This window comes from Strongylocentrotus purpuratus, unplaced genomic scaffold (genome assembly GCF_000002235.5).
Source record: "Strongylocentrotus purpuratus isolate Spur 01 unplaced genomic scaffold, Spur_5.0 spur5_scaffold_8, whole genome shotgun sequence".
NCBI lineage: Eukaryota > Metazoa > Echinodermata > Echinoidea > Camarodonta > Strongylocentrotidae > Strongylocentrotus > Strongylocentrotus purpuratus.
The window spans coordinates 22,477,557-22,494,005 of NW_022145614.1; the positions used below are offsets into that span (position 1 = coordinate 22,477,557).

The 16,449-nt window shown below is 35.7% G+C and overlaps 1 protein-coding gene across 1 annotated transcript in view; it reads right to left on the reverse strand.

Annotated features, from left to right (window-relative positions):
- Nucleotides 1–15,001, reverse strand: part of LOC105437260 (sushi, nidogen and EGF-like domain-containing protein 1) — a 29,500-nt gene extending 14,499 nt beyond the window's left edge. Inside the window, exons 1-7 of the mRNA XM_030976102.1 lie at nt 14,984–15,001; nt 14,046–14,184; nt 13,297–13,413; nt 12,640–12,753; nt 7,980–8,099; nt 7,002–7,115; nt 15–131 (exon numbers count right to left, since the gene is read on the reverse strand). Of these exons, the coding sequence (XP_030831962.1) occupies nt 15–131; nt 7,002–7,115; nt 7,980–8,099; nt 12,640–12,753; nt 13,297–13,413; nt 14,046–14,184; nt 14,984–15,001 (739 nt within the window). The remainder of the gene's footprint in view (nt 1–14; nt 132–7,001; nt 7,116–7,979; nt 8,100–12,639; nt 12,754–13,296; nt 13,414–14,045; nt 14,185–14,983) is intronic.
- Between the last annotated feature and the right edge of the window lie 1,448 nt (nt 15,002–16,449).

Genomic DNA, 16,449 nt, shown 5'->3' on the forward strand with positions numbered 1-16,449 from the left:
ACTGCCCTACTTACAATATTCACACCCGTGTCCGTAGAACCCAGGTCTACATAAACAGGTTGGACCAGTGGGTTGCATTTGACAGGTTCCACCATTGATACAGTGAATGTCACAAGACGTTGCGTTTGATCCTACAGACGAAAAGAAAAGTAAATTATGTATGTGGAGCAAGTAATAAGGTTATTCAAACAGAGTTACTCCCACCGTTTCATGAATTCAATTTTAATAAAAATGCTCAGACACACAGGTGTCCAAACCTAGCTTAAAGTTATGAGATTCACTTTTTTTCCTCTGTCGTGGGAGTATCGAATCGGGGGAGTATCTCACGGTATCAAACTACTCAGCTCAAAGATGTAACAATTCATGGATGAATAATTGGTGAAATTTAGAGTTGCACAAATTATCTTTTATGGGGAATTTGAAAAAATTGCAGCAAAACAGGTACACCAAAAAAGAGGAATTTAACACGTCAGATTTGAACTTACATGTACTTAAACACCTCTCCTAAATTAACATTTTAGGCCAACATAGCCGACTTATATATTTACAGTCGGTCATTCTATAAAGGTCGGACGAATATTCAGACACATTGTGGAGCCTCATCTTGTTTGATTTGAAAAGAGTCATTTTCCAGTGCAGTATGACATCTGGCGTTGGTTATCACTCCATCATAGCAAAGTAGCCAAAAACTTAAAGATGTTTATGCGTGGGTATAAAGTCGTTCGTGAAGTAGGCAACTTGGCGATGCTTACATAACACTGAGCCAATGGGTATTACGCTCCCGTGCGTTCTTCCGCGTGCTGCCCTCTATGTACCCACGCTTAAGCAACTATAAAGTAAAGAAAATATTGACAATATATATATTTTTTTTTGGGGGGGGGGGGGGGCTTGTGAGAAAACTGAGACAAAAAGGAGGAGGAGGAAAGAGACAAAAGAGGTAAAAGGCAACATCGACACACATCATCAGATCAACCTGTACGATGTACATGCCGAGTAGAGGAGAAATATGAAGACTTTCTTCAGTACCAGCACCGGCAGCAGCTAGCTGTATATCGCATGCATCATGTGCATGGATTGCATATGCACTGTACGTACACTACAAATGTTCATGCAGACTTCCTATGACTATTATTATTATTATTAGTAGTAGTAGTATTAATATTATTATTATGGTATTACGCGCGGAATTCCGAAACCGCTCCGATGTACACACTCAGTTTTCGTCGGGAGATTAATGCAGTGTCCGTGTGCTGCCCTCTAGATACCCACGCATGAACTTCTTTTGTATTGTTTAGATGTGAATGTAAAATCATAGTCTATATAATAATATTAACATGCAAATTTTTCAAGTATTGATTTTGTTATTGTTTGTGAAAAGCAATTTAGAAAATGAAATATCATTGGAGAGAGAAAAAAAAGGAAAAAAAAATTGTCAAATATGGTCTAGCGCCATCTTTTGTTTAAAACATTATAGGAATATCTTCAACACTCATTGCCATTGGTCTTTTCTGTTACAATATTTTAAAGTCGCAAACCGATGCAACTTTTAAGTTCTCAAAAGTTTAGTTTAGTTATTGCATAGTATATTGTATGTAATGTTTATACCGTGTATACATGAATTACATAGGTTCACATTTAGTTTATATTGAATAAACTTGTGATCAAATGAGTTTGTATTTCATATCCATTTGAGTTGTCCATAATGCATCCCATGAAAAAAAAAAAGATTACATGGACAAAATATGAGGCAAATAGGTTTTTTTTAAAGTTTTTTTTTTAATGCTTTTTTATGTTCATGCCTTTTTCATGCCTTTTCTTGATGTAAATAGTAAAAGCTCTTTTGTATTATTTAGCTGTGAATGTAAAATCATATTCTAGATAATAACATTAACATGCAGATTATTTTATGTATTGATTTTGTTATTGTTTGTTATTATAATTTTTGTACTTGTTTGTGAAAAGCAATGGAGAAAATAAAATATCATTGAAAAAAAAAAAAAAAAAAATTCTTTGATTTGTTTGAGCGTAGTCTAAAATTACCCCGCCCTCTAGGACATATACCTCATTCCACCTATGGTCAATACCGCCTAACTACCCCGGAAAATAAACACTTTGGGTAATTATTAATGGGGGGCGGTTGACCTAGAGGGTGGTTGTCTTAAGGGGTAGTTAGTGTTGGGGGGGGGGTTATCTTCCTAAATGGGTAATTGTTCCGGGGGGTAGTCGTCCTAGATGGTGGTTGCCCTAGGGGGAAGTTGTCCTAGAGGCTGGTTATTCTAGGGGTGGTTATCAGGAGGTTGGTTGTCCAGGGGTAGGTGCCCTAGAACCAAACATTGTACATCCGACCCCTTTAACCAGAAATTGCACAAAATCTTTGGAGGATCATTCTACTACGGAAATCATAATTGGAAATTCTGATAAGTAGGCCTATAGTGTTGACATTATTGTATATGTAACCTATACTTTATGTTCGGTTTGTAATCTTACCACACACAAAAAAAAATATATTTACGAAAGCTTTTGTTTCAGACTGTGAACTATAGGTGACTAAATTTGGTACTACGTGGATCATTATATAAGAGAGAGAATTAGCCCCCCAAAAATATTTTGGTTGTCCTCGATTGCTTTTTTATGGTAGGGGAGGGCGGGCGGATTTTTTTTCTTCATTTTTTGAGGGTCTTTTTTTTTATCCCCCCCCCCCCCTCATTTACAAAAAATCATTGGGATGTCAAGTATTTAAACAAACGAAGTCAACAAAACACTAGTTAAATGTACAGTGAATATCAAGACCAACACAGAAAGTATTTTTGGCTTTGAAAAACAGCACCTTTTTGTATCCCCACTGTACTACTTAAAACTGCTTGCGCCCTCTATACAGCAAACAATGCCTAATCGGTGACCATTGGTCCCCCATGATCCTCTTTATCTTATGTTAACTGAGAGCTGATTTGATGAGATAACCAGCTGTACAGTGACCTTGCAGGGGGGTGTCTAATCCCTCATGTAAACTAGTACAGATGGGCTTTAAAATGAGTTAAAGAATGCTCAGAACTCAGAATGAACGGCATTTTGACATAGAAAAATAAAAATGGCAATTTTAAGAAGTACAGAATTGCGTACTGAAAAGACTAAACTAGCAACGGGACGGATTTTCATCCTTTCAAAATGCATAAAAACCCAATAAACAACACACTAAAAAGTAACCTCTTTTGGGAGTGTATTTTAAGTGATTTTAAAGTATGGTGCCCTTTGAGCTAAATTTAAACGTTATCGACACGTGCTTTCATTTAAAAAAAAAAGGTACTCCTGTTCACGTTTTCATCTAACCTAAAAACCACCAATTTATCACGCGACTGGAGTAACGTGATTCCACTTACCTCTGTAAATCACGTGTTTATGACCAAATAACCACTTGACCAAGCAATGAGTTCTTTGTCCGTTAACCGATGGTGGTGATAAATAAGTAATTATTCGGTCTTGTAAGCACCTTAATCGATTGGTTTCACAGGTTATCCAGGTTGATGGTAATAATCACGTTACTTTCACCGGCTAATCGTCTTATTGTTCTGTCCGTGAATCTCTGGTTATATTAAATTAGTAATTCTGAGGTGTCTTACACACCTCTTTAAATGGTTTCAAAGTTACCATAACTTTCTTGGTTATGATCACGTAGCTAAAACTGATTTTTTAATCTAAGCTGTGTATCCGTGATATTTAGGTGTGAAAAATTGGTAATTATTAGGTGTCTTAAAACACTTATTTAAATGGTAGTCAAAGTTGCCAGCAGTTCTGCGGTGATGATCTCGTGACTCAAACGGATTATTAATCTAAGCTGGGCATAAGTGACTTTTAGGTATGAAAAATTGGTAATTATTAGGTGTCTTAAAACACCTTTTTAAATGGTTTCAAAGTTACCATAACTTTATTGGTGATGATCACGTAGCTAAAACTGATTACTAATCTAAGCTGTGAATTCGTTATATTTAGGTGTGAAAATATAGTAATTATTAAGTGTCTTAAAACACCTATGTAAATGGTAGTCACAGTTGCCAGCAGTTCCGCGGTGTTGATCTCGTGACTCAAACGGATTATTAATCTAAGCTGGGTATTCCGTGATTTCCAAGTGTGAAAAATGAGTTATTTCTGGGTGTCTTGATGGTTTCACAGTTACCATCTAAGTTCCGTGGTGATAATCCCGTGTCTGTTGGCATATTTCTATTTTCACCAGTTGATAACTGACTGTTGGCATCTTTTCATTGCACCAGTTGATAACCGGTGTGTGTGCATATTTCCAGTTGCACCAGTTGATGACTGCGGGCTGACTGTTGGCATGTTTCCAGTTGAACCAGCTGACACAAATTAATTTGCATATAGAATATGGGGTGCGTGCAGATCTATGTTTTTTAAACAGTTTATCCGAATTTACAGCATATTTCTTAATTACTGATGATTTAGTTATATGCAATTCATTTCGAAAATACTACAAATATAAATTACCAGTTATTAGGACATTTCGCTACTTCGTATAAATTACATTTAATTAAACATGAATAAGGAAAACATTAACTAGAACCAAAAATAATTTCAATAAAATACAAGTATATGACAAATTTTCGATTAATTAAGTTATGTAAGTCTACTTATTACCAATGCCTTTACATTGGAAATACAGACGTACCAGTATTGAAGTGTTGTTGCCGTTCAACTGGTTGGAAGTTTTACCAAATGGTTCTAATGGCTCAGCTAGACCAGTTGAATAACTGGTCTGGACCAACTGGATCATTTAGCCCATTTCAATTTCCGGGGTTACCAGTTGGCATTAACTGGTTCATCAACTGGACCAGTTGCAACTAGCTTTCTCCTCTGGGATGTTTGCAACCACCCCCGACCCCCCCCCCCCCCCAACCCCCTCTAATTCCAAACTGCTTCCGGCGCGCCTGGACGTAATTATGGAAGACGGGATGAGAACGTCATTATTTTGGTTTATTTATTGTGTAACATTTGCGTAATTATTGGGTTGAACGCAGGTATTTTGACTAAAACTATCACTAACGCTTCACGTGTTTCTGTGACGCGATAATTTCGTTTATGAAGATGTAATTTCATAACCAAAAAAACACGGGAGTATTAGGTTTCCAAACCATGGTCTCCAAGGTAGGGATAATCACGTTATTATAATGGTGATATTGCAGTGACAATTGCGTGATTTAGTGTACGTGTGTTTTAAGTGACCTAGTGCAATAAACGTATTAACACATTTACGTAAATGTCCGGTGTTTGAAGAACGTAACTCTCCTCAAGTCGATACCTTGATATTGACGTGATTTTCACGTGATTTTGTTTATTGGGAAGGTATGTTTGGCGTTTAAGATTGCTCCCCCCAAAAAAATAAAAAATGAATTTGGCCTTAGGGTCAAGACGTTACCGTCTCCCTAGGTTAACAAGTGAAAACAAGGGTCCTGATAATTGCTATAATGCCCCTAGTATATGACTTTGAAATTGCATCAAATGTGACTCATATGAATGTATAGAACAGTTTTGGAAATGCCCCCCTCTCAAAAAAATGAAATGGAAGCTCTTATTACCAATCATGTGAAAGAATACGTTTGACTAATACGTGATGCTACAAATTTTACCGGGAAACCGCCTACTAATTGATATATTTGGTAAATTATCATATCGATCCGGCCTGGTTAGCTATCGCAAAATCCCATATACATCTGTGTACAGTGCTTGTAACTTTACCAAGACTGGGCAAAATTTCTTATCATTTTGATGATTCCACAACCTTGCAGTACACACCAATACTTATATGCTAGATGATCAACCTTTTCTGATCGATTCCACAACGTTTCTTTTACAATGCAATCGCATGACCAGAACTGGTATAGCACTGGTATAGACCTTTAAAGACATATGGACTGCCATAATATAATCTCGAAAAGCTAAGGAGACTGTGCATACAATTGCAGCAATATGAGTGCGCTTGACCACCGGAAGTATCTCAATTGCCATTGGTTAACACGCAAAGACAAGTCTTTAAAGTCGCTCATGCGTGTGTATATAAATGGCTGCACAACGTTTTACGCACGGGAACATAATACCCGTTGCCTCAGTGTAATGTTATTTACGTAGTGATCGCCAAATCACCCACGCATGAACATCTTTAAGAATGAACCTCCCCTAGAACCTCTTTGAAAGGATGTGAAATGGGATTTATATGAAATTTGAAAACATGAACTACCATATAACGTTAACTCGAAAAGCTGAGGTGACCTTGCATCAATTTACAGCAATATGCCTCCCTTTTGCCTTCCCAACCACTTGACAAGGCGATTCGTCTTTTGGACAAAGCTGCGCAAGCGCACTCCGTGGAAAGACATAAAGTCAACCTCCATAATTATAGGTTATCACGGGAATGCGCATTCCGTGGAAAGACATATAAGTCAACCTCCATATAGGTTATCACGGGAATGCGCATTCCGTGGAAAGACATATAAGTCAACCTCCATATAGGTTATCACGGGAAAGCGCATTCCGTGGAAAGACATAAAAGTCAACCTCCATATAGGTTATCACGGGAAAGCGCATTCCGTGGAAAGACATATAAGTCAACCTCCATATAGGTTATCACGGGAAAGCAAGATTCTTTTGAAGCCTATCTGCACTAGCTTGGCCAGGAGGGATTAGACCTTCCTGCGTGGTTACTGGCATGGGGACCATGGGGATCAACGGGTACCGCTTAGGTATTGTTGGCTGTATATAGAGGGCGCAAGTAGCTACAAGTAGTGCAGTCTCGCCTTAAGAGGTTATAATTCCACTAGTATAATCTTGAAATCGCGTCAAGTAAGACTCAATTTGTGAATGCATAATGTGTGTGTGTGCATGCGAAGAGAGAGAGAGAGAGAGAGAGAAAGAGAGAGGGGTGGAAGTTTGACATGTTGAACAACTTCTAAAACAAGTCGCCCATACTTAAAGCAACAGGAAAAGTGTATACTTACTTTCGCAGTTCGGACCGACATAATAGTTTGGGCATGCACAGAAATATGAATCTCCTTGGTCCTCACACGATCCTCCATTAAGGCATGGCTCGCTGCTACATGGACGGGGTGTACCTGGATAAAAAAAATTAAAAAAAACAGTGTTAACAATAGCTTTGCTTTACTCCTTGTTGATTGAGATCGACTACACAAATATGAATGAAAAACCAGTAAAGTCAAAAAGGTTATTCTGAGTACATGAACAAATATTCTAAAGACTTTGATGTTATGTTAAAATTATTCCTAACAATAGATATAATACCATTTAGCATGTGGACAGATATCAAAATCATTGATAGCAAAGAAAACTATAATATAATTGTGCTTTACGTTACAATGAACAAGCTTGGCAGCTGCAGGTTAGAGAAAATTTACAGGTGGAAGAAATACAAAGATAAAAAGAGAGAGAGGAAGAAAGAGATAGAAAGAGACAGTGATCGGGTAGAAAGGATGAAAAGTTTGTGAGAATGGAACAGAGAAAGGGAAGAGCTTAAGAGCTAATGAAAGATTTTTTAAATGGGCAGTAGCTTTAGAGAGAACGACGAAAAGAGGAAAACATGAAGAGCTAGTGGGAGAGAGAGAGATAATGTGCAAGTAACTTCTGAAAGGTATCTTATCTTTAATATCTTGAAATCCAAAGCCGACTTAAGACTCAGAACTCGTTCTGTATATATTTTCTGACATGGCAATAGTGAGTGAGTGGCATTACACAGTGCCAATAATACATCGGCTTGTCAGACACTAAATCTAACACCATAGCAAAGACATTCGAGATATAGACCCGAGGCCAATTTCAACACCTCATCGTATATCCCACGAATAACGAAATTTCTCACTATTCACATATTGCAATGTGTGATGGACGACGCTATTGAAATTGCCTCAGGTTATAGTTTTTAAAATGATTGTGTTAACCATACTGTTCGGCTTTGACTATACCTTGTTCGCAGTAAACCCCAGTATAACCGTGTGGACAAGTGCAGTATGGTTCTCCATTCGGCGCGACGCAGGATCCTCCGTTCAGACATGGGAATGATGCGCATGGGTCTGTACCAGAAACTGTCGGAAAGTTCAAAATTTAACGATAAAGAAAAACAATTATCGATATTTGAAGTAAAATCGATAAAGAACCAAAATTTTAACACAAAGTGATGCAATACTTCCAATGTCAGAACATCCTGTATACTTTGGAAGCATTTGTCCCCACCACTGTCTCCCACTCGCCCAACCATATCCCAATCATTCGTATTGAACTTACAATCCATTGTAGTTATTATATAGGGCTACGTCATGATTTCGGATGACTATACACCGTTGCCCATAACGTGGGAATAATGTTTTTCCTATTTTCGTGCAGTAATTGTGAGAGATTATGATTTACTGTTGATAGATAAAGCTCATATCTTGTCAGAACTTCATTTATAAATCTAAAGATTCACAGAGATCGATCAATAAAAAGTTTTGTCAAAAACAAAGACTTCATCTATCAAGAATAAATCATTATCTCACAATCATTTTAGAAAACGAGGTTTTAAAAAAATATTCTAACTTTCTTGGCATCAGTGTATATCGAGTGTACATTCTTAAGATTGAAAAAAAAGCCTGGTAAAACAGGTAGAGTCCTAAAGAATGGGATTTTATTCTCGTTTTCTAGAGGTTTGATCAGGTTCATGATGTAAATGAAGAAATATTACAGAGTGTATATGAAAACTTACATTCACAATGCTCCCCATTAAACAAATATTTGCAGGAGCAAACGTAAGAGTCTCCTTGATTGATACACGTCGCACCATTTTGACAAGGATGGCTTGAACACGGATTAGTAGAGTCTGCAACAAAACCAGCAGAAATCACGTGATTCATATTCACACGTTTCGATATTACAGAACATGTTATTAAGAAGTATAATACTGAAAAAATCTTAGTTTTCTCGGAAAATGGAAGAATAGGCATTGATTATGATAATAATCATAATGATGATTATGATAATAATGATAATTGAAATAATAATAATAATAAAAATAATACTCTGTAATATAATAATCATTATCATTATCATAATAATCATTATCATTATCATAACATTTATCATTAGTGCTATTATCTAATAAGCGCTATATAAAAACTGAGTATTATTATTATTATTATTATTTTTGATATTATTTTCATCATTATTGTTATTATTATTATTCTTATTTTGTGTACAAAAGGAAGCCTCACTATCATCAATGTTGCTCTTTCTCCTTCGACATTTTCCTCAATACAGAGATTTGTGATCTTAGCTTAGAAACGAAATGCAAATTGTTTCTCAATATTTGTCGTCGCCTTTTCTGCTTACAAAGAGATTTTATTAATGTTCGTTAGAACTTACATTCGCAGTTTTCACCATAATATTGGTACGGGCAATCACAATAGTATGATTCTGCATACTGGACACACACTCCATTATTGACGCAAGGCTGTGATAAACATGGGTCCGTAATACTAGCTGGATAAATGAGCAAGGAATGAAATGCGGATTGAACTCAATGTCATATTTGTAAAAATCTACTTATATTCTGGGTGTTTATCGCAATAAATGTATATATAGTTATAAGAAGAGAGTGTGTGAGGGAACCTTGAAGGTTCTGAATGGCCAAAAATCAAGATCGTCCGGGGGCTCTGCCCCTTGTTTTAACAATACTGTTCGACTGTAAATGTACCTTGTTCGCAGTAAACCCCAGTATAACCGTGTGGACAACTGCAGCATGGTTCTCCATTCGGCGCGGCGCAGGATCCTCCGTTCAGACATGAGAAAGATGCGCATGGGTCTGTACCAGCAACTGTCGGAAAATTCAAAGTCAAATAAATAAATGATAGTAATAGTAATAGTTATAATAATAATAATGATAATAACAATAATTATTCTAATAATGAAAATAAAAATCTGTATTGTAATAATCATTTTGTTCGTTTTTACATGAGAAAGATGCGCATGGTCCGTTCCAGAAACTGTCGGAAAGTTCAAAATTTAACGATAAAGAAAAACAATTATCGATATTTGAAAATCGAAATGTTTTCAACATTTAAAGAACCAAAATGTTACCACAAAGTGATGCAATACCTCCAATGTCAGAACATCCTGTATACTTTAGAAGCATTTGTCCCCACCACTGTCTCCCACTCGCCCAACCATATCCCAATCATTCGTATTGAACTTACAATCCATTGTAGTTATTATATAGGGCTATGTCATGATTTCGGATGACTATACACCATTGCTCATATAGTGGGAATAATGTTTTTCCTATTTTCGTGCAGTAATTGTGAGAGATTATGATTTACTGTTGATAGATAAAGCTCATATCTTGTCAAAACTATTTTATAAATCTAAAGAATCACAGAGATCGAGCAATACAAAGTTTTGTCAAAAACTAAGACTTCATCTATCAAGAATAAATTATTATCTCACCAATCATTTTAGAAAACTAGGTTTAAAATAAATATTCTAACTTTCTTGGCATCAGTGTATATCGAGTGTACATTCTTAAGATTGGAAAATTAAAAGCCTGGTAAAACAGGTAGAGTCCTAAAGAATGGGATTTTATTCTCGTTTTCTAGTGGTTTGATCAGGTTCATGATGTAAATGGAGAAATATTACAGAGTGTATATGAAAACTTACATTCACAATGCTCCCCATTAAACAAATATTTGCAGGAGCAAACGTAAGAGTCTCCTTGATTGATACACGTCGCACCATTTTGACAAGGATTGCTTGAACACGGATTAGTAGAGTCTGCAACAAAACCAGCAGAAATCACGTGAATCATATTCACACGTTTCGATATTACAGAACATGTTATTAAGAAGTATAATACTGAAAAAATCTTAGTTTTCTCGGAAAATGGAAGAATAGGCATTGATTATGATAATAATCATAATGATGATTATGATAATAATGATAATTGAAATAATAATAATAATAAAAATAATACTCTGTAATATAATAATCATTATCATTATCATAATAATCATTATCATTATCATAACATTTATCATTAGTGCTATTATCTAATAAGCGCTATATAAAAACTGAGTATTATTATTATTATTTTTGATATTATTTTCATCATTATTGTTATTATTATTATTATCCTTATTTTGTGTACACAAGGAAGCCTCATTATCATCAATGTTGCTCTTCCTCCTTCGACATTTTTCTCAATACAGAGATTTGTGATCTTAGCTTAGAAACGAAATGCAAATTGTTTCTCAATATTTGTCGTCGCCTTTTCTGCTTACAAAGAGATTTTATTAATGTTCATTAGAACTTACATTCGCAGTTTTCACCATAATATTGGTACGGGCAATCACAATAGTATGATTCTGCATACTGGACACACACTCCATTATTGACGCAAGGCTGTGATAAACATGGGTCCGTAATACTAGCTGGATAAATGAGCAAGGAATGAAATGCGGATTGAACTCAATGTCATATTTGTAAAAATCTACTTATATTCTGGGTGTTTATCGCAATAAATGTATATATAGTTATAAGAAGAGAGTGTATGAGGGAACCTTGAAGGTTCTGAATGGCCAAAAATCAAGATCGTCCGGGGGCTCTGCCCCTTGTTTTAACAATACTGTTCGACTGTAACTGTACCTTGTTCGCAGTAAACCCCAGTATAACCGTGTGGACAACTGCAGCATGGTTCTCCATTCGGCGCGGCGCAGGATCCTCCGTTCAGACATGAGAAAGATGCGCATGGGTCTGTACCAGCAACTGTCGGAAATTCAAAGTTAAATAAATAAATGATAGTAATAGTAATAATAATAATAATGATAATAACAATAATTATTCTAATAATGAAAATAAAAATCTGTATTGTAACAATCATTTTGTTCGTTTTTACATGAGAAAGATGCGCATTGGTCCGTTCCAGAAACTGTCGGAAAGTTCAAAATTTAACGATAAAGAAAAACAATTATCGATATTTGAAAATCGAAATGTTTTCAACATTTAAAGAACCAAAATGTTACCACAAAGTGATGCAATACCTCCAATGTCAGAACATCCTGTATACTTTGGAAGCATTTGTCCCCACCACTCTCTCCCACTCGCCCAACCATATCCCAATCATTCGTATTGAACTTACAATCCATTGTAGTTATTATATAGGGCTATGTCATGATTTTGGATGACTATACACCATTGCTCATATAGTGGGAATAATGTTTTTCCTATTTTCGTGCAGTAATTGTGAGAGATTATGATTTACTGTTGATAGATAAAGCTCATATTTTGTCAAAACTACATTTATAAATCTTAAGAGTCACAGAGATCGAGCAATACAAAGTTTTGTCAAAAACTAAGACTTCATCTATCAAGAATAAATTATTATCTCACAATCATTTTAGAAAACTAGGTTTAAAATAAATATTCTAACTTTCTTGGCATCAGTGTATATCGAGTGTACATTCTTAAGATTGGAAAAATTAAAAGCCTGGTAAAACAGGTAGAGTCCTAAAGAATGGGATTTTATTCTCGTTTTCTAGTGGTTTGATCAGGTTCATGATGTAAATGAAGAAATATTACAGAGTGTATATGAAAACTTACATTCACAATGCTCCCCATTAAACAAATATTTGCAGGAGCAAACGTAAGAGTCTCCTTGATTGATACACGTCGCACCATTTTGACAAGGATTGCTTGAACACGGATTAGTAGAGTCTGCAACAAAACCAGCAGAAATCACGTGAATCATATTCACACGTTTCGATATTACAGAACATGTTATTAAGAAGTATAATACTGAAAAAATCTTAGTTTTCTCGGAAAATGGAAGAATAGGCATTGATTATGATAATAATCATAATGATGATTATGATAATAATGATAATTGAAATAAAAATAATAATAAAAATAATACTCTGTAATATAATAATCATTATCATTATCATAATAATCATTATCATTATCATAACATTTATCATTAGTGCTATTATCTAATAAGCGCTATATAAAAACTGAGTATTATTATTATTATTATTATTTTTGATATTATTTTCATCATTATTGTTATTATTATTATCCTTATTTTGTGTACACAAGGAAGCCTCATTATCATCAAAGTTGCTCTTCCTCCTTCGACATTTTTCTCAATACAGAGATTTGTGATCTTAGCTTAGAAACGCAATGCAAATTGTTTCTCAACACTTTGTCGTCGCTTTTTCTGCTTACAAAGAGATTTTAATAATGTTCGTTGGAACTTACATTCGCAGTTTTCACCATAATATTGGTACGGGCAATCACAATAGTATGATTCTGCATACTGGACACACTCTCCATAATTGACGCAAGGCTGTGATAAACATGGGTCCGTAATACTAGCTGGATGAATGAACAAGGAATGAAATGCGGATTGAACTCAATGTCATATTTGTAAAAATCTACTTATATTCCGCATATTCATACATTGCTGATCGTCAACGAAACGGAGTTAAGTCTTTTGTCACTTCTGTTTGTTGCAACGGCAGGCAGCAGGTGAAACGAATTCGTTCAATCAAATTATGGAAATGCAAGCATTACTTTAAACAAACAGAACTTTGTAATTCTGGCTCATTTTTCCTGATTGAGGTGTCATATGAATGGGCAGAAAATGAACTTTCTAGAAATGTGATTTTCTCTTTGAAATTCAGATACCGCCCTAAAAACGATTTTTAGTTTCCTCTCTTCAAATTGTTTTTAATCACTCATGCGTGAAATATGCATCAAATAAATCGCATCAAATGAAAGACAGGGATCTAAGCTTTAAAAATATGTATCATTTATTAATTATAATTGTCAATAAGTAATCATAAAACATCGATAATTCTCGGTATCAATTTTTTCTTGGGCGCACTGTATAGCAATAAGTATATAAATATTATTATTAGGAAAAGTGTGTGAAGGAACCTTGCAGGTTCTGAATGGCTAAAAACTGGAGAGCGGCCGGGGGCTTTGCCTCCTTGTGTTAACCATACTATTCCACTTTGACTGTACCTTGCTCGCAGTAAACCCCAGTATAACCGTGTGGACAAGTGCAGTATGCTTCTCCATTCGGCGCGAGGCAGGATCCTCCGTTAAGACATGAGAAAGATGCGCATGGGTCTGTAGCAGAAACTATCCCAAAGTTCAAAGTTAAATAAATAAAGAATCATAATAAAATAAACTAGAAGGAACTTCGACTGCGCGCAGTCGAAAATGATGCATCCGTGATAGAGCAATTTTACAAACCAAACAGAAGCATTTTTTCAAATTCAAGTTCGATTGTAATCCATTAACAGGTTCTCAGAATATCGTGATTACAAGCTATTTCTCATATACATTTATGACCCTTTGATCTTTGACGTCATGAACCTAAAATCTAATCAGTTCAATGGCTTTGCGAGATATACATGTCCTAAGTTTGATTATAATCCATCCTTCCGTTCTAACGAAAATGCGATCACAAGCTATTTTTGCATACATAATGAGCCCTGTGACCTTTAAACTTTGACCTCATAACCCCCAAATCTAATTAACTCATTGGCTCTGCAAGATACACACAAGACCTAAGTAGGGCAGGAATCCATCAATCAGTTCTTGAGATAACGCGATCACGAGCTATTTTTGCATACATAATGAGCCCTGCGACCTTTGACGTCGTGACCCCAAAATCTAATCAAATCATTAGCTTTGCAAGTCACATACATGACCAAAGTTTTGCAGGAATCCATCCTTCGGTTCTTGAGATAACGCGATCACAAGAACGGGACGTACGGAATAATGATAATTATTATTATCATTATCATTTATATAATTATTATTATTATCATTATCATTTATATAATCATTATTATTATCAACAATATCATAATCATTATGATTGTTATTATCCTCATTTTGTTTATCCATGGAAGCCTCATTAGCATCAATGCACCTCTTCCTCCTTAGCCATTTTGTACATAATTATAGAGATTTGTGATCATAAAGGTGATACAAACATTTGGGAAATTTTGAAAATTTAGTGGATAGTGATTTTTTACAATTTTTATATAGTTGGATGCCCCTGTGGATGTATTCAAAACACTAGAAAATTTAAGTCCCTAAAACACTTCTGCATGCGAGAAAAATTGAATATAACAATTTTCCGAAGCTCCCGGTAAATTTTGATGAATTTCAAATAGCGCCTACGGCCGTATAGTGGTAGCTGCGACCATGAAAATCTCATAATATGTAGTTGTGATATATAATTTTCAATTTTTCTGCTTCCAAAGAGATTTTAATAATGTTCGTTGGAACTTACATTCGCAGTTTTTACCATAATATTGGTACGGGCAGTCACAATAGTATGATTCTGCATACTGGACACACTCTCCATAATTGAGGCAAGGCTGTGATAAACATGGGTCCGTAATAGCTGGAGAAATGAACAATGAACGAAATGCGGATTGAACTCATATTTGTAAAAAAATCTAATATATTCTGGGTGTACATAGCAATAGATATGTATATATAGTTATTAGAAGAGAGTGTGTGAGAGAACCGCGGAGGTTCTGAATGGCTAAACTCAAGACCATACTGTTCCACTTTGACCATACTGTTCCACTTTGACTGTACCTTTTTTTGCAGTAAACCCCAGTATAACCGTGTGGACAAGTGCAGTATGGTTCTCCATTCGGCGCGGCGCAGGATCCTCCGTTCAGACATGAGAAAGATGCGCATGTGTCTGTACCAGCAACTATCCGATAGTTCAAGTTAAATAAATATATGATAATAACAATAATAATAATAATTAAACAAATGGGTCCGTAATATCTTGATCTCCGAACAAGGAACAAAATGCGGATTAAACTCGATCATAAAAACTCGATTAAAATTTATCATATTCTGGATGAGCATAGCGATAAATATTGTTACCGGGAGAGAGTGTGCGGGAGAGAAAATTGAGTTTCAATGAAATACACCAATTGGGCTCTGCAAATTTCAATGAATAGATTAGAGTTTATATCGCTCAAAACTTTGAGGTTCTTAGTGGCTAAACCTCGAGAGCATTCGGGGGCTGTGCATGCCCCTTGTGTTAACAGTACTGTTCGACTGTAACTGTACGTTGTTCGCAGTAAACCCCAGTATAACCGTGTGAACAACTACAGTATGGTTCTCCATTCGGCCTGACGCAGGATCCTTTGTTCAGACATGAGAAAGATGCGCATGGGTCTGTACCAGAAACTATCCGAAAATTAAAAATTTAATGATAGAGAAAAAACTTATCGATATTTGAAATGGTGCACTGCTACCAATGTCAGAAAATCCTGTATACATCGGAAGCTTTTGCCCCACCCCCTTTTCCCCGTTCGCCCAACCATATCCATGGGCTCGTGCTAATACCCGCTACCCGCTTTCATA